Genomic DNA, 22,372 nt, shown 5'->3' on the forward strand with positions numbered 1-22,372 from the left:
TACTTATTTTGAGGTTATATTATATTAGAAGACAGGTAAGGAGCAATCCGTTACCAGTGATTGATCAGATCCGTCTCAATGTTTAGACCGGATGGTTGCCGACTGCCTAGGGTGAAGATCCAGAACACCTCTTTGGCAAGGAGGTCCTTCAATCTATCTCCACCTCTAGGCTTCCTTTTTATCTGATCAATTACAGTCCAGGTGAATGTGCTTATATCTTTGTTATGCTCATCCACAAAGTGTTTGGAGGCTCCAGTAGGTGTTATGCCCCTTTCGATGTAATTTAGGTGAGCACGGATCCTCTCCCTGGCTTCACGGGAGGTGCACCTTATGTATTGCTTCTGGCATAGGCTGCATGTAATCATATAGATCACAAAAGTCGATCTACAATTTGTACATTGTGATAATGAGTACACTTTTTGTGTGGCCAGGGATTGGAAAAATTTACCAGTGGTGACATACCCGCAAGCCTTGCAGGTACTGTTACCACATTTATAATGCCCCTTCTGTGACAACCAACTGCTTTGTGGTCTCGATTTCTTGAGCATTGATGGCGAAATTTGATTACCGATGGTTGTATTTCGTCTTGCTACGCAAAAGCAACCATTCTTGATATCCTCTTTAAGAAAATCATCTCCCAACAAAATTGGCAAATTTTTGCGCAATATTTTGCAGATAGAGTAGTATTGGGGACTATAGGTAGTCACAAAGGTAGGCTTCTGTCTAGCTTCCTTTGTTACTGTTCTAATCTCAAGGAGAGAATTCCTATTGAGATGTTTGACATCATCTAGTGCTTTGTGCACCACATTGGTGTCATATCCACGCTCCAACAACCTCTTGGTTAGTATTTCACTTTCTGCCAGAAAGCTATCATCCTCTGAGCAGTTGCGCCGAATTCGCAAAAATTGCCCTTTGGCTATTCCATAGCTGGTATGCGGAGGATGATTGCTTCTGGCATGCAAGTAGGTGTTAGACGAAATTGGTTTGACATATAATGAGGTGCTTACTCTGTTTTCCCCTGGAAGTCCAGTTAGAACTAGATCCAAGAATGGAAGCTCATTCTTCTCAAAAGTGAAGGTGAATTGTAATCCAACTTCATTGTTATTGAGATAGTTAACGAACATTTCACTGTCTGATTGTGTACCAGACCACACAAATAGGAGATCATCGATATACCTTTTATATCCGATAATAGATCCAAAAAATTGATTTTGATCGCTGTAGATGTATTGGTGCTCCCAGCAGCCCATGAAGATGTTTGCATAGGCTGGGGCAAATTTGGCCCCCATGGCCGTGCCTCTCTTTTGTAGGTAATGATCACCCAAGAATTCGAAATAATTGTGTGTCAGTGAAAATTTCAATACTTAAAGAATATAGCTTTTCAGGTTAGCCGAGTAATCACTGAATGTGTCAAGCATATATCGGGTGGCTAATAGGCCTTGTTCATGTGGGATGGCCGAATACAGCCCCACCACATCAATGGCCAGCCATGACATGTGGTCATCCCATTCGCAAGTGCTCAATATATTTAATAGGTGTTTAGTGTCCCTTAGAAAAGACGGTAGTTTATACACCAGTGGTTGCAATAGTGATTCGAGCCAATTGCCCAAATTCTCAAGAAGTGACCCTATTCCTGAAACTATGGGCCGTCCTTTCACCTCCTCCAAGGACTTGTGTACCTTGGGGAGGTGATGGAATATCGGTACCACAGGATGTTTAGTATTCAGGAAATCAAAGGTATCATCATCAATTAAGCCTTGATGCCTGCCATCATCTAGCAGGTCTAATAGTAGCGCTTCAAAAAGCCGTGTGTGGTCCCCCGGTAACTTTTCATAGACCTCATGGTCCTGAAGTTGTCTTTGTGCCTCGGAAATATAATATTTACGGTCCAACACAACGACAGAGCCCCCTTTGTCGGACTGCTTCACTATGATGTCTTCTCTGTTCCGTAGTTTATTCAAAGCCAGTCTCTGTCCCCTTGTCAGGTTGCTTTTTGTTACCTTTTGTTCCTGATCTAGTCTAACTAGATCTTCCTCCATACGTCGTTGAAACTACTCTAGAGCAGTACCCCTACATTGAGTAGGGTAAAAGACTGACTTGGGCTTGAAGCCTTTATGAAAATCAATAGTCGCTTCCTCACTCAAGCCTTCCCTCTCCAATGTATAGAGGCTTAAGAAGTCACTGGCCTCTGTTATGTTGAAATAATCATGTTGCGGAGTAGTGTCTGGAGCTATGGTACCTATATCTTCAGTGGGGTTGATTCTCTAAAACTTATTTTGTGTGAGACTGCGGATGAACCTGTTCAAATCTAGCAGTGTATTGAAGACATTGAATTTAGTGGATGGTACAAAATTAAGGCCTAAGCTGAGCACTTCTTCCTCTGGTTTGGTTAGTGGGACACTAGATAAATTGATCACATTTGATCCCTGTATCTGTTGCCTTGTCTGCCTCTCCTTAATTTGTATTGTTCCCTCTGTTGGCCCTGTCTGAGTATTCCTCTTCCTCCTCCTTCTTCTTGGCCTAGTGCCACTTGAAAAACCTGCTGGCCTACTTTAGGATCCACCTTAGGGGTAACTTGTGCCTTTTTATATTTGTTACCCCTAGGTGGCTTTGGAGGATCTGAGTGATTGGTATGAGCTAGTGCACCTATTGGCTCATATATTTGTGTGGAAGGTGTAGTATCAGGAAGTGGAATATTTGCATGGGTCAACTGGGGAATTGGAGGGGCTGTATGGGTTGTGACCACTGTCATCTGGCTGGATGCTCCACCGTCATCTTCTGAGGACTGTTCGCTGGTCATGAAATTGACAAAGTCCTGCAAATCATCGTCCTCATTTGACTCAGGGTCAGTATCAGAGAAAGAAACTCGCTTTAGAGGCTTATTATCTCCTTTTCCCTGGAGCATCTTTTTATTTCCCTCAGTCGGAGAGAGCATTCTGATAAAATCACATTCCATTCCAGAATGAACTTATCATCTGGAATCAAAAAGGTAGGATATTTCCTCAAGCGTAAGCCCCTAGGAATCATTGCTAGGGACATATATTTCTCTAATGAGCGTTTGTCCCACCATAATTTGTATTCACTAAGCAGGGCCCTCTCCATAGACATAAAGGCATCACTAATAAAAATCATGTCCAGTTTATTCTCAAAAATCTCTTCTAAGGAAGGTCTGTTACCCTCAAAGTCTGCATTGAATAGAAATGTTGAGCCATTTTGCCTAATTGTTAATATAATCTATTATGGAAGCTTTTATACAAATTATAATTGTGCTTATTTATCACTATCTCAACAGTATAAGCAAACAGTAAATGTCCATGTAACAACATGTAAGGGTTTCCTGTGGCGTTGTAAAAGCAATAAGTAATATTACTGGATCCTGCCCGGTGACTGCTGTGAGTGATTACTTGTAATGAAAATAGAGAGCTAGAAGATTCAGTCTCATACGGGTAGGTCCTGGTTACTTTATTTCAACTTGGGTATGCAGGCTCTTGTTGGAGTACATTGTGGACATTGATCAGTGAAACAGTGAAACAGTGTGGTGGCAAAAATACTATTGTGGGTTGTGTGCCGAACAGACCTATATGGATTAACTATTCAAACTTCAATCAAAATTCAGCCTTACAAAGCATAGAAAATTGTGTATAAGTATCCGTATTGTGCGGTACCTGCTAACCCGGTATGTGCCCCACTCCTGTTTCTTCTCCCGGATCTGTCCGCTGGTGCGCTGTATTACTCCCGGCTCTGTGAGCCCTCAGCGTGTGTTTGCAGCGTGTATCCTCCATCTGCTGATGATGATGTCACTTCCTAGTCTCAGCATGCGCGTGTAGTCCAAACAGCACTCAAGTCCCAAGAGTCTTGTTGCCGGAGGAAAGGAAAGGAATTCACTGCCAAGCTTTGTCCATAATAGCGATCTCCATCGCTGTAAAACTGTAGTGAAACGAAGAAAGGTCCAGACAGGGAGCTCAAAGCAAAGGTGAATATTTATTGACAATACAGTATAAAAGCTTCTAAGATTATTGTTACTGGGCAAATGGCTATGATTAGCAGCAGAAAAGTGGCTGGGGTGGGCGTCTGACACGTTTCAGCTCCTTGGGAGCCTTAATCATAGACAGAATACTGCCCTAATGCCCTATTCTGACTGATATAGACTATGCTAACTTACTATTGGATAACCTGACCTGCCTATGTTACTGGTGGGCGTGTACCTGCTCTGGAGAACTACCTGTGTAAAGTTAAATGCCTTATGCTACAGAATAGTAATTCTCTGACTTATTTGCTTTTTTGTATGTATTTAGCCATGCTGGTACCCTATTCACCATAAACTGATAGATTAATAGATAAATAAGTGAAAGAAAAAGATGTGTAAACTAATCTAATAATTGAATTTCTATATTCTTATATTTAATAATAACTACTAATCTAATCACATTGTATGATATATATTGACAAAATCTTGTTAGTAATCATACATTTTTGCTGCTAATTGTAGATGATAGCAACTGTGTCTTGTTCAACTCTCACTAATTCTAAGTTGGTGAACAGTGGGTAATGTGCTAAGTACTGGGTACATATTTCAGTAACCTTAAAGTGGTTCTTAGTTGGTAAACGGGAGGGCATGTAACCAATCACAACAACAATTGTATTATTGGATTCTATCCTTTTAGCTATACTGGCTTTATCTTTTGCAAATCCAAATTTTATAATGTCATGATGTAGTGATGCCCTCCAATTGATCAACTCTGGTTCCTGATTTAAATAAACTAAATTGAAACAAGCTAACTCAACTGAATGTATGCAAAAGAAAGTACGTGTATTTACATTTGTATATTTTAATACTTTAATACAGATAGTGACTTTACTCAATTACTTATTTTGAGGTTATATTATATTAGAAGACAGGTAAGGAGCAATCCGTTACCAGTGATTGATCAGATCCGTCTCAATGTTTAGACCGGATGGTTGCCGACTGCCTAGGGTGAAGATCCAGAACACCTCTTTGGCAAGGAGGTCCTTCAATCTATCTCCACCTCTAGGCTTCCTTTTTATCTGATCAATTACAGTCCAGGTGAATGTGCTTATATCTTTGTTATGCTCATCCACAAAGTGTTTGGAGGCTCCAGTAGGTGTTATTTCGATGTCATTTAGGTGAGCACGGATCCTCTCCCTGGCTTCACGGGAGGTGCACCCTATGTATTGCTTCTGGCATAGGCTGCATGTAATCATATAGATCACAAAAGTCGATCTACAATTTGTACATTGTGATAATGAGTACACTTTTTGTGTGGCCAGGGATTGGAAAAATTTACCAGTGGTGACATACCCGCAAGCCTTGCAGGTACTGTTACCACATTTATAATGCCCCTTCTGTGACAACCAACTGCTTTGTGGTCTCGATTTCTTGAGCATTGATGGCGAAATTTGATTACCGATGGTTGTATTTCGTCTTGCTACGCAAAAGCAACCATTCTTGATATCCTCTTTAAGAAAATCATCTCCCAACAAAATTGGCAAATTTTTGCGCAATATTTTGCAGATAGAGTAGTATTGGGGACTATAGGTAGTCACAAAGGTAGGCTTCTGTCTAGCTTCCTTTGTTACTGTTAAAATCTCAAGGAGAGAATTCCTATTGAGATGTTTGACATCATCTAGTGCTTTGTGCACCACATTGGTGTCATATCCACGCTCCAACAACCTCTTGGTTAGTATTTCACTTTCTGCCAGAAAGCTATCATCCTCTGAGCAGTTGCGCCAAATTCGCAAAAATTGCCCTTTGGCTATTCCATAGCTGGTATGCGGAAGATGATTGCTTCTGGCATGCAAGTAGGTGTTAGACGAAATTGGTTTGACATATAATGAGGTGCTTACTCTGTTTTCCCCTGGAAGTCCAGTTAGAACTAGATCCAAGAATGGAAGCTCATTCTTCTCAAAAGTGAAGGTGAATTGTAATCCAACTTCATTGTTATTGAGATAGTTAACGAACATTTCACTGTCTGATTGTGTACCAGACCACACAAATAGGGGATCATCGATATACCTTTTATATCCGATAATAGATCCAAAAAATGGATTTTGATCGCTGTAGATGTATTGGTGCTCCCAGCAGCCCATGAAGATGTTTGCATAGGCTGGGGCAAATTTGGCCCCCATGGCCGTGCCTCTCTTTTGTAGGTAATGATCACCCAAGAATTCAAAATAATTGTGTGTCAGTGAAAATTTCAATACTTGAAGAATATAGCTTTTCAGGTTAGCCGAGTAATCACTGAATGTGTCAAGCATATATCGGGTGGCTAATAGGCCTTGTTCATGTGGGATGGCCGAATACAGCCCCACCACATCAATGGCCAGCCATGACATGTGGTCATCCCATTCGCAAGTGCTCAATATATTTAATAGGTGTTTAGTGTCCCTTAGAAAAGACGGTAGTTTATACACCAGTGGTTGTATATTAGTTACAAGGCAAGTACTGGGAGAGGAATACTGACACCTTGCTGTTTAAACAGAACAAGGTATTTAACAGTAATTATATTTTTTGTTTGTTTAAAATCCAAGCGGTAATTATCTGTTCTTAGATCAGGTGCAGACCCCCAAAAACTTGTATAGCTACAAAATATATAAGAAAAAGAGAAATACCACAGTAGAGCTATATGAGATACTGTGTAAAGATGGGGGATTACAGCACTCTGTAGAGCTTCATTTTACTTTCTTAGGTGTTTGGCTGAAAGCAATCAAGAAACAGACACGTGGATGCACATAAGCTCTGGTCACACTGCAAATTTATTTACACAGTAGCAAACATACTGAAAAGACATTGCAAATGGTCAGGGTATAAAAGATTATATTACTACCACTGCAGTGGGATATTCATTTATCGTAATATATTACTATAACAGCTGGTATAGTTGCAACATGTATATTGATCCTGTAAATCAAAAAAGAGAAATAACTAATAATCATGTAGGATTACTTTAGATCATATATACGACCTGTATGAAAGTCCTCCTTGTGATTGACAAAATAGAAAAGGACACAATATTTCCAAAAAGTCCGTTTCTGCCTGGGCCCAGGTTCCAGATGAAAGGAAACTTAAGAAAGAGATTTTTTCAGGGCTCATTCTTTGCTTTAAAACATAATCTTTTTTGATGAAACTTACATGCTAGAACTCCGAGGTAAATGCGTCCTCTCTAGCTAGCATGGATGAATAACACTTTGTTACAAGATGCCGTTATTACTTACGACCCAAGACAAGTGCAGCTTTCCAGGAAACTGCGGTAGGTAGTGGTCCGAGTGTCTGCATCAATACACTCCTCCAGACTTCTATAATGTAACAACAGTCCAGGTATCTGTGTTAGTGCTCACCTCCGGCTCCACTTTTATAGCCGCAAGGCAGCGGTAAGTAGCGGTCCGAGTGTCTGCATTCAATACACACCTCCAGACTTCTATGACTGTATAACCGTCCAGGTATCTGTGTTTGTGCTCACCTCCGGATCCACCTTATATCCGCAAGAACTACAGTGATTAGTTCGGATATGGATACTGAAGTTTCATGCCAAGTCAGGACAAATGCTTCCGACGTCAAGCTGCTTGCTGTCTCCACTTCAAAGTCACATCACCTTTGCTTATAGGGAGATTGACGGCACCGGGTGACAGATATTTATCTTCATAACCTTCGTCCGAACTTAGGTACACTGTAGATAGGTGTCTGTCAACGCGCGTTTCGCCCCACAATGCTCAACGAAAGCTAGGGCCTCATCAGGACTCCCTGACACCTGTATCTCCTACCTATTATTGGATTCTTTTCAAGGGGGTGTGTTTAGTTCCAGTAAATGGACATTTACAATTGGTTTCAAACAGGTAAGCCTCCAGAGAAACTATCCAATTGTTAGGAGAATTGGATTTGATACAAATGCATCTTAAATCTGCTGTGAGTACACAGAAATCATGTGCTCCGCATACAAATATCGCCATTATATAAAACACTAGGTTAGACATAGAGAAAAGTAAACTTAAATAGAGCAGTTCTATTTAGTGAAAGGTATTAACTTTGACCTGATATCGATTATTTGCTGACCAAAAGAATTTTTTCAGCTTGACAAAAGTTTCAATTTTGTTATTCTGAATTACAATAATTAGCCCAGAAAAGAAGCATATTCTATTCTTTTGTTTAGCCCAATGGGAGTCATTGTTTTTAGTGTATATGTCCACCTGGCTTCTTTTCTAAGAAGGCACTTGTCCTCATCACCTCCTCTTCCATTTGTAATCCCTTTATCAATTGCTATAAATTTTAAAGATACAGTGCTACTATTATGTACCTCTTTGAAGTGGCGAGCTACACTTGTATCCCTTTCATAGAGAATGTCATCCCTGTGCTCCTGCACCCTGTCCTTGAACATTCTTTTCATTTTTCCAACATAGAACAGGGGGCAGGAGCACTGTAAGAGATAAACAACCCCTACTGTATTGCAATTTGCAAAAGGTCTTATTTCAAAATTCTTGCCTGTGTGAGTGCAAAATGTTTTGCTTTTTAGGATATATGGACAGTAGACACAATGTCCACAGGGATAGGTGCCTTTAACCTGTTGATGTTTATTTAGCCAGGTGGTTTCAGTCTGTGATCTAACAAATCTGCTTTTGACTAGTTTGTCTTTGAGATTTGGTGATTTTTTAGCTGTCATCAGTGGGTATTGTCCTACCCTATCTGCTATTTTTTCATCTAGTGTAAGAATATGCCATTTCTGTGCCAATATAGATCAAATATTATGCCATTGGCAATTATAAGTTGTAATAAACCTTAAGTTATTTTCAACTTTTTTCTCTTTTTTTTGAATATAGGAGGTCATCCCTATTCATTTTCCTTACTTTATTTAGGGTGTGTCTAATCAATTTTCGTGAATATCCCCTTTCTATGAATCTTTGGCACATCTGATCAGCATGATGCTCGAATTTTGTCCTGGAGGAACAGTTTCTCCTTAATCTCAATAATTGACTGAAAGGTATGCCTTTCTTCAGAGGTTCAGGATGACTGCTCGATGCCTCCAGGACAATATTCGTTGCTGTACTTTTTCGGTAATTCTCGGTAGAGATTTTATTACCTTCTTTTTTAATCACTATATCTAGGAACGGCAATTCTTTAGTACTTGAGGCATAAGTTAGAAATATGTTACGGTTGTTTTTAAATTTTTTGATTTACAGGATCAATATACATGTTGCAACTATACCAGCTGTTATAGTAATATATTACGATAAATGAATATCCCACTGCAGTGGTAGTAATATAATCTTTTATACCCTGACCATTTGCAATGTCTTTTCAGTATGTTTGCTACTGTGTAAATAAATTTGCCGTGTGACCAGAGCTTATGTGCATCCGCATGTCTGTTTCTTGATTGCTTTCAGCCAAACACCTAAGAAAGTAAAATGAAGCTCTACAGAGTGCTGTAATCCCCCATCTTTACACAGTATCTCATATAGCTCTACTGTGGTATTTCTCTTTTTCTTATATATTTTGTAGCTATATATATATATATATATACACACACACACACATACAGGGAGTGCAGAATTATTAGGCAAATGAGTATTTTGACCACATCATCCTCTTTATGCATGTTGTCTTACTCCAAGCTGTATAGGCTCGAAAGCCTACTACCAATTAAGCATATTAGGTGATGTGCATCTCTGTAATGAGAAGGGGTGTGGTCTAATGACATCAACACCCTATATCAGGTGTGCATAATTATTAGGCAACTTCCTTTCCTTTGGCAAAATGGGTCAAAAGAAGGACTTGACAGGCTCAGAAAAGTCAAAAATAGTGAGATATCTTGCAGAGGGATGCAGCACTCTTAAAATTGCAAAGCTTCTGAAGCGTGATCATTGAACAATCAAGCGTTTCATTCAAAATAGTCAACAGGGTCGCAAGAAGCGTGTGGAAAAACCAAGGCGCAAAATAACTGCCCATGAACTGAGAAAAGTCAAGCGTGCAGCTGCCAAGATGCCACTTGCCACCAGTTTGGCCATATTTCAGAGCTGCAACATCACTGGAGTGCCCAAAAGCACAAGGTGTGCAATACTCAGAGACATGGCCAAGGTAAGAAAGGCTGAAAGACAACCACCACTGAACAAGACACACAAGCTAAAACGTCAAGACTGGGCCAAGAAATATCTCAAGACTGATTTTTCTAAGGTTTTATGGGCTGATGAAATGAGAGTGAGTCTTGATGGGCCAGATGGATGGGCCCATGGCTGGATTGGTAAAGGGCAGAGAGCTTCAGTCCGACTCAGACGCCAGCAAGGTGGAGGTGGAGTACTGGTTTGGGCTGGTATCATCAAAGATGAGCTTGTGGGGCCTTTTCGGGTTGAGGATGGAGTCAAGCTCAACTCCCAGTCCTACTGCCAGTTTCTGGAAGACACCTTCTTCAAGCAGTGGTACAGGAAGAAGTCTGCATCCTTCAAGAAAAACATGATTTTCATGCAGGACAATGCTCCATCACACGCGTCCAAGTACTCCACAGCATGGCTGGCAAGAAAGGGTATAAAAGAAGACAATCTAATGACATGGCCTCCTTGTTCACCTGATCTGAACCCCATTGAGAACCTGTGGTCCATCATCAAATGTGAGATTTACAAGGAGGGAAAACAGTACACCTCTCTGAACAGTGTCTGGGAGGCTGTGGTTGCTGCTGCACGCAATGTTGATGGTGAACAGATCAAAACACTGACAGAAGCCATGGATGGCAGGCTTTTGAGTGTCCTTGCAAAGAAAGGTGGCTATATTGGTCACTGATTTGTTTTTGTTTTGTTTTTGAATGTCAGAAATGTATATTTGTGAATGTTGAGATGTTATATTGGTTTCACTGGTAAAAATAAATAATTGAAATGGGTATATATTTGTTTTTTGTTAAGTTGCCTAATAATTATGCACAGTAATAGTCACCTGCACACACAGATATCCCCCTAAAATAGCTATAACTAAAAACAAACTAAAAACTACTTCCAAAACTATTCAGCTTTGATATTAATGAGTTTTTTGGGTTCATTGAGAACATGGTTGTTGTTCAATAATAAAATTAATCCTCAAAAATACAACTTGCCTAATAATTCTGCAGTGGGGCAAAAAAGTATTTAGTCAGCCACCAAATGTGCAAGTTCTCCCACTTAAGAAGATGAGAGAGGCCTGTAATTTTCATCATAGGTATACCTCAACTATGAGAGACAAAATGTGGAAACAAATCCAGACAATCACATTGTCTGATTTGGAAAGAATTTATTTGCAAATTATGGTGGAAAATAAGTATTTGGTCAATATCAAAAGTTCATCTCAATACTTTGTTATATATCCTTTGTTGGCAATGACAGAAGTCTAAAGTTTTCTGTAAGTCTTCACAAGGTTGTCACACACTGTTGCTGGTATGTTGGCCCATTCCTGCATACAGATCTCCTCTAGAGCAGTGATGTTTTGGGGTTGTCGCTGGGCAACACGGACTTTCAACTCCCTCCAAAGGTTTTCTATGGGGTTGAGATCTGGAGACTGGCTAGGCCACTCCAGGACCTTGAAATGCTTCTTACGAAGCCACTCCTTCATTGCCCGGGCGGTGTGTTTGGGATCATTGTCATGCTGAAAGACCCAGCCACGTTTCATCTTCAATGCCCTTGCTGATGGTAGGAGGTTTGCACTCAAAATCTCACTATACATGGCCCCATTCATTCTTTCATGTACACGGATCAGTCATCCTGTTCCCTTTGCAGAGAAACAGCCCCAAAGCATGATGTTGCCACCCCCATGCTTCACAGTAGGTATGGTGTTCTTTGGTTGCAACTCAGCATTCTCTCTCCTCCAAACACGACGAGTTGTGTTTCTACCAAACAGATCTACTTTGGTTTCATCTGACCATATGACATTCTCCCAATCCGCTTCTGGATCATCCAAATGCTCTCTAGCATACTTTAGACGGGCCCGGACATCTACTGGCTTAAGCAGGGGGACATGTCTGGCACTGCAGGATCTGAGTCCCTGGCGGCATAGTGTGTTACTGATTGTAGCCTTTTTTACGTTAGTCCCAGCTCTCTGAAGGTCATTCACTAGGCCCCCCCGTGTGGTTCTGGGATGTTTGCTCACCGTTCTTGTGATCATTTTGACCCCACAGGGTGAGATCTTGTGTGGAGCCCCAGATCGAGGGAGATTATCAGTGGTCTTGTATGTCTTCCATTTTCTAATTATTGCTCCCACAGTTGATTTCTTCACACCAAGCTGCTTGCTTATTGCAGATTCAGTCTTCCCAGCCTGGTGCATGTCTACAATTTTGTTTCTGGTGTCCTTCGACAGCTCTTTAGTCTTCACCATAGTGGAGTTTGGAGTGTGACTGTTTGAGGTTGTGGACAGGTGTCTTTTATACTGATAACAAGTTTAAACAGGTGCCATTAATACAGGTAATGAGTGGAGGACAGAGGAGCCTCTAAAAAAAGAAGATACAGGTCTGTGAGAGCCAGAAATCTTGCTTGTTTGTAGGTGACCAAATACTTATTTTCCCCCATAATATGCAAATAAATTCTTTCCAAATCAGACAATGTAATTGTCTGGATTTGTTTCCACATTTTGTCTCTCATAATTGAGGTATACCTATGATGAAAATTACAGGCCTCTCTCATCTTCTTAAAGGGCCACTAAACCCAAAATCTTTCTTTCATGATTCAGATAGAGAATAGAAATTTAAACAACATTACAATTTACTTCCATAATTTATTTTGCTTCATTTTTTAAATATCCTTATTTGAAGAAAAAGTAATGCACATGGTGAGCCAATCACATGATGCTTCTATGTGCAGCAACCAATCAGCAGCTAGTGAGCATATCTAGATATGCTTTTCATCAAAGAATATCAAGAGAATAAAAAAAAATAGATAATATAAGTAAATTAGAAATATGTTTAAAATTGCATTCTCTTTCTAAATCATCAAAGAAAAAATGTGGGTGGCATGTCCCTTTAAGTGGGAGAACTTGCACTTTGGTGGCTGACTAAATACTTTTTTGCCTTAGGGCAATGCCCTACAAAAGGCCCTTTTAAGGGCTATTGCTAGTTTAGTTTAGATTAGGGGTACTTTTATTTTGGGGAACTTTTTTATTTTCATAGGGGTATTAGATTAGGTTTAATTTTTTTATTTTTGATAATTTGGTTTATTTTTTTCTGTAATTTTAGACTTTTTTATTTTTTGTAATTTTAGATTTATTTATTTTAATTTAATCTTAGCTTTTTTTAAAGTAATATTAGATTTTTTATTTTAATTTTATTATTTTATGTAATTGGAGTTAATTTAGGGGGTGTTATGTTAGGGAGATTAGTGATTAAATTAGTTATTTGTGTTGTGGGGGATGGAGATTAGTGATTAAATTAGTTATTTGTGTTGTGGGGGGATGGTGGTTTAGGAGTTAATAGGTTAATTAGGTTTATTGCAATGTGGGGGTTAGTGGTTTAGGGGTTTATAGTGCAATTAGGTTTATTGCGTTGTGTGGGGATGGCGGATTAGGGGCTAATACATTTATTAAGTAGTTTTTGTTGTGGGGGGATGACGGTTTAAGGGTTAATACATTTATTAGGTAGATTGCGATGTGGGTGAATGGCAAATTAGGGGTTAATACATTTATTAGGTAGATTGTGATAGGGGGGTGGCGGATTAGGGGATAATAGTTTATTAAGGAAAATTGCATTGTGGGGGCTGGCGATTTAGAGGTTAATACATTTATTGGTAATTTCTATGTGGGGTGATGGCAGGTATAGGGGTTTTTATGTGTCAGGTATATTTTTGGGAGGCAGGTTAGACTTTTACGGGTGATGTAGGATTTTTTTGTGTTTTTCTAAACTGCCGTAAATCACTGGCGACTCGAGAAGTGTGTATTTCCGCACATTTCTGGACATCACCAGTTTATCTGACTTACGGCAGCATATGAACTGCCGTTGCCGTTTATGTGAATCCCTGATATGCAAGGTGAATTTATGGGTGACGGGGGGTTCAGCAGTTGCGCTGAAGCCTACGCCGCATATGTAATCTCGCCCATAATGTTCATGTGTATAGGATACAGTATTTATGTGCATTAAATTGATTGTTATACTTTTTTTTTTTTACTTTTTTAACTTTATTTAAACATATTTTTACATTTTGCAAGGTTTCATTCTGGAATCAAAATTCAAAGTATAGAGTAATAATAATATATCAAAGAAGAAAGTGGCTGCAACTTTTCTCATTTACAATATGTGGCTTTACACTGTTCTCACACTGTAAATGGTGCTTTGTTAAAATGAAGTTTTACAACATTAAAACTATTAAGCCGCTTCATTCATGTAAAACTATAAATTCTTACTGTGGACAACAGTGCAAGTTAATTGTTTTTTGAACAGTGAGTACAATAAATGGCACACCAAATGGCAAGGGGAGGCATTTGTACTTCATATACTTACTAAAATGTAAAAGGCAGCAGCACATATATTAACTAATGCTTAATTTAGCAAAAGAGAATCAAAACGTACAACGCTTCTGACCTACATGTCCTTAAAGGGACACTAAACCCAAATTTTGTATTTCATGATTCAGATAGAGCATGCAATTTTAAGCAACTTTCTAATTTACTCCTATTATCAAATTTTCTTCATTCTCTTGCTATCTTTATTTAAAAAGCAGGAATGTAAAGCCTAAGAGCCGGACCATTTTTGTTCAGAACCTGGGTTATGTTTGCTTATTGGTTTGCTAAATGTAGCCACCAATCAGCAAGTGCTATCCAGAATGCTAAACCTAAAATGGGCTGGCTCCTAAGCTTTAAATTACTGCTTTTTAAATAAAAATAGCAAGAGAACGAAGAAATATTGATAGTAGGAATAAATTAGAAAGTTGCTTAAAATTGAATGCTCTAATGCCTATTTAACAAAGGTCTGTCAGACCTGATCCGACAATGCGGATCAGGTCAGACAGACCTCGCTGAATGCGGAGAGCAATACGCTCTCCGTATTCAGCATTGCACTAGCAGCTTTTGTGAGCTGCTGGTGCAACGCCGCCCACTTCAGACTCGCAGCCAATCAGCGGCCAGCAGGGGGGGTGTCAATCAACTCGATCAAATTGTGGCGATCTCTGTCCGCTTCATCAAAGCAGACGGACAGGTTATGGAGCTTGATTATATGGGCCTCATTATCTGAATCATGAAAGAAAAAAATTGGGTTTAGTATCCCTTTAATCATGTAAGAATATACAAACACAGCCATGTTGAAAAATACCCTGATACCCCTCCCATGACATCTTTTTGTTAACCGTACTCAAATATTGCAATTTATTTAAAGTAACAAAGCACATTTTTTATAAAAACACAGAAAGATCCCATTCCCTATTCATACCATGAGGGATTTTAGTATCTAAATGGAAGATTTTTTTAATTTTTATTTTATGCAATAGCTGTGACTTAGGCAAAGAAATAATTTTGTATAGACTATAAAAAATTTATAGGGGCCGAATTATCAAGCTCTGAAAGACCGCTGCTCCACAATTTGTCCGCCTGCTCTGAGGCTGTGGACATCAATCCGGCCAATTCTATACGATCAGGCTGATTGACATTCCCTGCTAGTGGCCGATTGGCCACGAATCTGCAGAGGGCGGCATTGTTTGTGCAATGATAAATGCCGACAGCGTATGCTGTCTGCATTCATCGATGTCTGTCGGCCATGACCGATGATAAATCGACCCCTTAGGGTCAGATTACAAGTGGAGCACTAATACTACTTGGGCAAAATCTATACTACTTTCACTTTTCCTCTGGTATTACAAGTCAGTTTTTAAAGGGACATGAAAATCATATTTTTGTTTTATAATTCAGACAGACTATACATTTAAAAAAAAAGTTTCCTGTTTACTTCTATTATGAATTTTATGTTTTTTTTCATGGTATGCTTTGTTGAGGAAAATATGTAGATAGGAAGTGTAGCGTGCACATGTCTGAAGAACTATATGGCAGCAGTTTTACAATAATGCTTTAGAGCACTAAATGGCAGCAGTGTTTGGACAATGTATAAATGTTAAAAGCATTCTTGCAAAACTGCTGCCACATGTAAAGGATACCAAGATAATGAAATAACCTTGATAATAGAAGTAAATTGGATAATAATTGGATAAATAACCTTGATAATAGAAGTAAATTGGATAATAATTGGATAAATAACCTTGATAATAGAAGTAAATCGGTATTGCTCGACATAGAATGCAATTAAGATTTCCTATCTGTGCTTTTCTGACACAGACAAGTCTGATACATCACAACAAATATTTCACTATCCAAAATCCATTCTTACTGATATTTATATTAAACTAAAGCACAAAGGGAAATACACAGTTATGGATTATTATTCACCTCTGTGATTTTCTGGCTAAATAGCTGTACTTTTGTCTATTTTAGAGATATCTTTTTACTCCCTGATGTTTGTTTTAGAAAATTTTCCATTACCCTTTGCTATTACTGAAGACAGATGAGCTTTTTCTCTGTCAGTCTGTATTAAACAAATATATTTCTTGTAATTGTTTCAGTGCTGAAGAAAAAGCTGTGCTCTCCATTGTATAATAATCTTAAATATTATCAGATTTGTATGAAATATTTATATGTTTTAATTGCTTCTCTTTTTAGTTCTCATCAGTCTATGGATGGATGTGATCAGTGGATTTGGTATTCAGCTTGTTCCTCAGTATCCACAGGTTGGACAGAATGTCACCTTGATTGTCACTGGAATTAAAGGAACAATAAAAAGTTTCACCTGGTATAAAGGTGAAACAGCAGATAATGATAACCAAATCTTCTTCAACATTAATAATAGCATAGCTCTAGGAGCTCAAAACTTTTCTCGAGCCAATGGTCTTCCTAATGCCTCATTACACATCTCAGACCTAAAGAAAGCAGACCAGGCTAACTACACTGTGACAGTACAAGCAATGATTAAATCAGAAGCCACTATACTACTACTGGTTTATGGTGAGTAAATTAATATTTTTATTATTTTCTTACACTATGATATTTGCCTGCTGCAACCAAAGCAAAAACAAAGCACAGCACTATATCCTCTAATCCTCTACTGTGCAGACTCATCCAGGCTTTCATGGTGAGTTCCAAACAAATCAATTGGAAAAAGAAAAAAATCTAAAGCCTCAAAAAAATCTAAAATCAGGCACTACTCATATTAAAAGGACATGATACCCCAAATGATTATTTTATGACTGAGTAAGAGCATACCATTTAAAAAAAAGTTTCCAATTTGCTTCAATTATTAAATTTGTTTCATCCTCCTTTTATTGTTTGTTGAACAGTTATCTAGATAGGTAGCATGCACATATCTGGAGCACTACATGGCAGGAAATACTTGCTAATGTATAATAATTCTTGCAGAGCTACTGCCATAATAGTGCTGCAGACATGTGCACGCTCCTGAGCTTAACTTTCTGCTATTTAATAAAAGATACAAAAAGAAAATGAAGAAAATTTAATAACAAAATTAAATTGGAAAGTTGCTTAAAAATGTATGCTGAATCATGAAAGAAAAAAATGGGGATTTAGTCTCCTTAAAATACAGAAAATCTGTGAAAATAATGTACAGTGAACTACACCAACTAAAGTGTGAAAATATAAAGTAAAAAATAGATAGGAAGGGGGCTCCATTTGTTAAGCAGGGGATGCTGCTTCGGACTGAGGCCCATTGTTTTAGGTCCACCTGAAACGGAAGTTAAGTAGCAGAGGTCGTAAGACCACTGCTCCTTAACCTGTCCACTACCTAAAAGGTGGAAGATTGAATTCATCCCGATATGATTGGGATGATTGACAGCCCATGCTAGCTGACGATTGGCCGCCAGTGAGCGGCATTGCACAAGCATTTCTGGTGAAATGCTTGTGCATTGATAAATGCAGACAGTGTATTTCAGCACCCTGGGTAGCACTTGGTGATTGGTAGCTACATTTAGCCACCAATTAGCAAGCGCTACCCAGGTGCTGAAACAAAAATGGTCCGGCTTCTAAGCTTACATTCCCACTTTTTCAAATAAAGATACGAAGAGAACAAAGAAAAATTGATAATAGGAGTTAATTAGAAAGTTGCTTAAAACTGCATGCTCTATCTGAATCATGAAAGAAAAAAATTGGGTTTCATATCTCTGTAATAGCTGCATACAAAATAGATTGTTCCAAACCATAAAACCATTGTCAGTGCCATAGCAGAGTGTGCAGGACTACTATCTCAAGGAAGTATATATATATGTATGACTTCAACTGAGCTGGGGCATGTATGACACAAATGAATGAGGAGGAGCTTCCGGTGACGCTGTGCGTGCAGCAAGTACTCTGCTTCATCACTCAGAGCAGGTCTAGGCAGGGACTCTTTGCTGCACCTTCTCTGAGTGACCAATGTTTAAACTGCCACAAATCAGAAGAAGAAAGAGCACAAACAGCTCCTCCACACTAGGTAAGGAGCTATGCTGATTTGTTGTAAAATTGTTTGCATCTTTGCATTATTTAGTCAGACAGTAATCTTCATATTTTCGCACTCCTTGTCTGCAGCTTCCTGATTTTAACATGAGTTTTAAACATATACCACTTCTTACACACAGTGCAAAAAAAATATGAAAATTGTTGTTAGAATAAATAATACAAAAATCTAATTTCCCCCCAACAGCTCACCCAGTCAGGTGCTGTACATAATCAAACAGTATTTGCTGTGTCTCTCCTCCTGTTTATAGTAATTTGTCACACTGCAGCCTAGCTCCTCCCCTGCACCTCTGCCTCAGAGTGTCATTAGGAGTCAAGGATAACATAGGAAGTATTACTGCTGGCTTAGGACAGTGGATCTAAGGTAGTTTTATGGTACTACAGTTCATGCAGTTTTAAGACACTTTCCAATTTGCTTCCATTATCAAATTTTGCACAGTCTTTTTATATGGACACTTTCTGGGAAACAATATCCTACGAGTATGTGCACAAGCTCACAGGGTATATGTATACTAGTCTGTGATTGGCTGATGCCTGCCACATAAGAGAAGGGGCCGTAAAAATGGGAGGACAAATAAATTTGTCAGGAAAAAAAAATCTACTGCTTTTTTGAAATTCATAGTAGGTGTTAAATAATTGTCTTTTTATTATGCACATGTTAATTATGTTATCCTATTGCATTGAGTGGTCCTTTAAGCACTCAGCTTAGCTACACAATAGTGTAATATATAGGGAAGTGATAATATATACAGCTGGACAGTTAAAAATAATTGATTAGGAGTTGACTTATGTTTCATTATAACTTTACTACAATAGTGCAATAATGCTTCTATTTTATGGTCTTTTGGAAGAATTTATGACTGTTAATAGTAAAGGTTTTGTAAATATATGTGCACATGTATTATTTGTTTAAATTGGACACTTTAAAACATTTTTGACCAGTTATGCAGACTGTTTTCTGCTTACTGGTATAAATTCTAAATTCAATTTATCATTTTTATACTTCAACACTTAAAAATTCTGTTTTTGCATATTGCTTTACTTCGTGTGACATCTCTTCCTATGACATCCCATACTGAGATGTCACTGAATATGAAAAAATACTTTCTATGGCTGAGAGATGTATGTATATGCAATATTAGTAGGAAAGAGATATAGGAGCGTCTATAGAAAAACCCAATCCTGCTGCTACTCAGTGAAACTCCTCAGGTTTAAATAGATAAGACTAATGAAAACAGTAATGAGGCAGCACTAAATAAAACCAAGGCTACATGGTCAGAAGGACAATATATATATATACAATAAATACAATAATTAGTATTTAATCAATAATGTAGAGGAGTGTAAACAAACACTTTGACACAATAAAACCTGTAAAATATCTAGGACGTCTCCCAGTAATTAAATCACAACCTATACTAAAAAAAAAAGTACAAATTCCGAAAAATATAAAACCTGTAACAGTCTAAGGACTTAGGAAATATATGCTGTGATGTTGATGGAGCCGGTATAGTCCGGGGTTTAAGTGTTAGAGCCAAATGTCAATAGGAAATACCTTCAGCTGTGTGTTCTCACACTTATAAGGTAGTCGTATGTTGGTTTTAATAATCCCCTCTGCGGTCCAGGCTGCGTTCAGAGGGATATCACCATCTATTGAGAAAGAGGTATTACCTTGGTGTCCTTAGGTGGATTATGCGTATAGGCCTCTGTGGTCTGAAATGTTCGACACACACATCCAGCATATAGTGTCCTGTGAGTATCGGGATTGATGTAGCGGGGGTCACGTGACTCACTTCCGCATTATCGCCCATGGTGGCCTTTATCAAGGCTTGTAAAGCATAATCACTCCAAGCTTTAATAAGCCCTCCCTTTTTTCTGATTGGATGGCCGTTTTATGATCCTAATTTAAGGTGGAATCGAGATGGTTTCTCAAGGATAGTGGTTTCAATTTGATCTATCCTTTACCTATGTCACTGCTTAGCCTGTGTCTGTAAGAAAACTTCCAGGTGCAACGTGTTCTTTAAGTTTCTAGCGCACAGCATGCTGGGATACGAAGTCCTCGTAAAGAACACATTGCACCCGGAAGTTTTCTTACAGACGCAGGCTAAGCAGTGACAGAGGTAAATGCTAGATCAAATTGAAGATCATAAAATAGCCATCAAATCAGAAAAAATGGAGGCCTTTTTAAAGCTTGGAGTGATTATGTTTTACAGGTCTTGATAAAGCCCACCACGGTCAAAACGCGTTGACAAGGACTGCTATCACTCCAAGTAAATTGGTTTTCCAATCAGGCTAAATTTAGGATTTGGGACCATGCTGACATATTTTGTCTCTCAATTTCCTGTCTACTACCTACTCTGTAACCTACCCTATGGAGTTCGGTGGACCGAACGGAGGGAGGTATCTGATTAACAGTGTATACATAACATCTACCACAACTATAGCTCTTCATTAGGATTATCTGGATCTAATTGCTACAAGCGGGCACTAATATAGTGACACAGAAGCTGTCAAAACTGCCACGGATCCAACACTTGACCTCTGATGATGCGGAAGTGAGTCACGTGACCCCCGCTTCCTCAATCCCGATACTCACAGGACACTATATGCTGGATGAGTGTCGAACTTTCAAGACCAGAGGCCTATACGCATAATCCACCTAAGGACACCAAGGTAATACCTCTTTCTCCATAGGTATCGATATCCCTCTGGAGGCAGCCTGGACCGCTGAGGGGATTATTGAAACCAACATATGGCTACCTTACAAGTGTGAGGACACACAGCTGAAGGTATTTCCTATTGACATTTAGTTTTAGCACTTAAACCCAGGGCTATATCGGCTCCATCAACATCACAGCATATATTTCCTAACGGCCAGATTCCGAGTTTTGGGTTATGAGCAGTGCGGTGCTAACTTGCAAGTTATTTGCACCGCTCACCTACCTACAGCACTGGTATTATGGGTTTACAAAAACCCGGCGTTAACAGGCAAGAAGTGAGCGTAGAGCAAAATTGAGCTCCATAACGCACTCCAATACCAGCGCTGCGGTAAGCTGGTTTTAAGTGCTCGTGCATGATTTCCCCATAAACATCAATGGGGAGAGCCGGCTGAAAAAAAGCCTAACACCTGTAATAAAGCAGCGTAAAGCTCAGTAACGCTGCCCCAATGATTCCTATGGGGAAATAAAAGTTATGTTTACACCTAACACCCTAACATAAACCCTGTTTCTAAACACCCCTAATCTGCTGCCCCTAACATCGCAGCCACCTACATTACACTTATTAACCCCTAATCTGCCACCCCCAATGTCGTCGCTACCTACCTACACTTATTAGCCCCTAATCTGCCGCTCCGGACATCGCCGCCACTATAATAAACATATTAACCCCTAAAATGCCGCACTCCTGCATCGCAAACACTAGTTAAATATTATTAACCGCAATTTGTTGCCCCTAACATCGCCGCCACCTACCTACATTTATTAACCCCTAATCGGCCTTCCCCAACGTCGCCACCACTATACTAAATTTATTAGGCCCTAAACCTAAGTCTGACCCTAACCCTAACACCCCCTAACCTAAATATAATTAAAATTAAAATAAATAAAAATTCCTATCATTACCTAAATAATTCCTATTTAAAAATAAATACTTACCTGTACAATAAACCTAAACTAGCTACAATATAAATAATAGTTACATTGTAGCTATCTTAGGTGTTATTTTTATTTTACAGACAAGTTTGTATTTATTTTAACTAGGTAGAATAGTTACTAAATAGTTATTAACTATTTACTAACTACCTAGCTAAAATTAATTCAAATTTACCTGTAAAATAAAACCTAACCTGTCTTACACTAACACCTAACCTTACACTTCAAT

The 22,372-nt window shown here is 38.9% G+C and overlaps 1 protein-coding gene across 1 annotated transcript in view; it reads left to right on the top strand.

The window, feature by feature from the left end:
• The window catches only part of LOC128638737 (carcinoembryonic antigen-related cell adhesion molecule 19-like), a 397,938-nt gene that overhangs the window by 88,882 nt on the left and 286,684 nt on the right, over positions 1-22,372 (top strand). Inside the window, exon 2 of the mRNA XM_053690870.1 lies at positions 16,649-16,990. Coding sequence (XP_053546845.1) covers positions 16,649-16,990 — 342 coding nt within the window. The remainder of the gene's footprint in view (positions 1-16,648; positions 16,991-22,372) is intronic.

The sequence above is a fragment of the Bombina bombina genome, chromosome 8, assembly GCF_027579735.1.
Source record: "Bombina bombina isolate aBomBom1 chromosome 8, aBomBom1.pri, whole genome shotgun sequence".
NCBI lineage: Eukaryota > Metazoa > Chordata > Amphibia > Anura > Bombinatoridae > Bombina > Bombina bombina.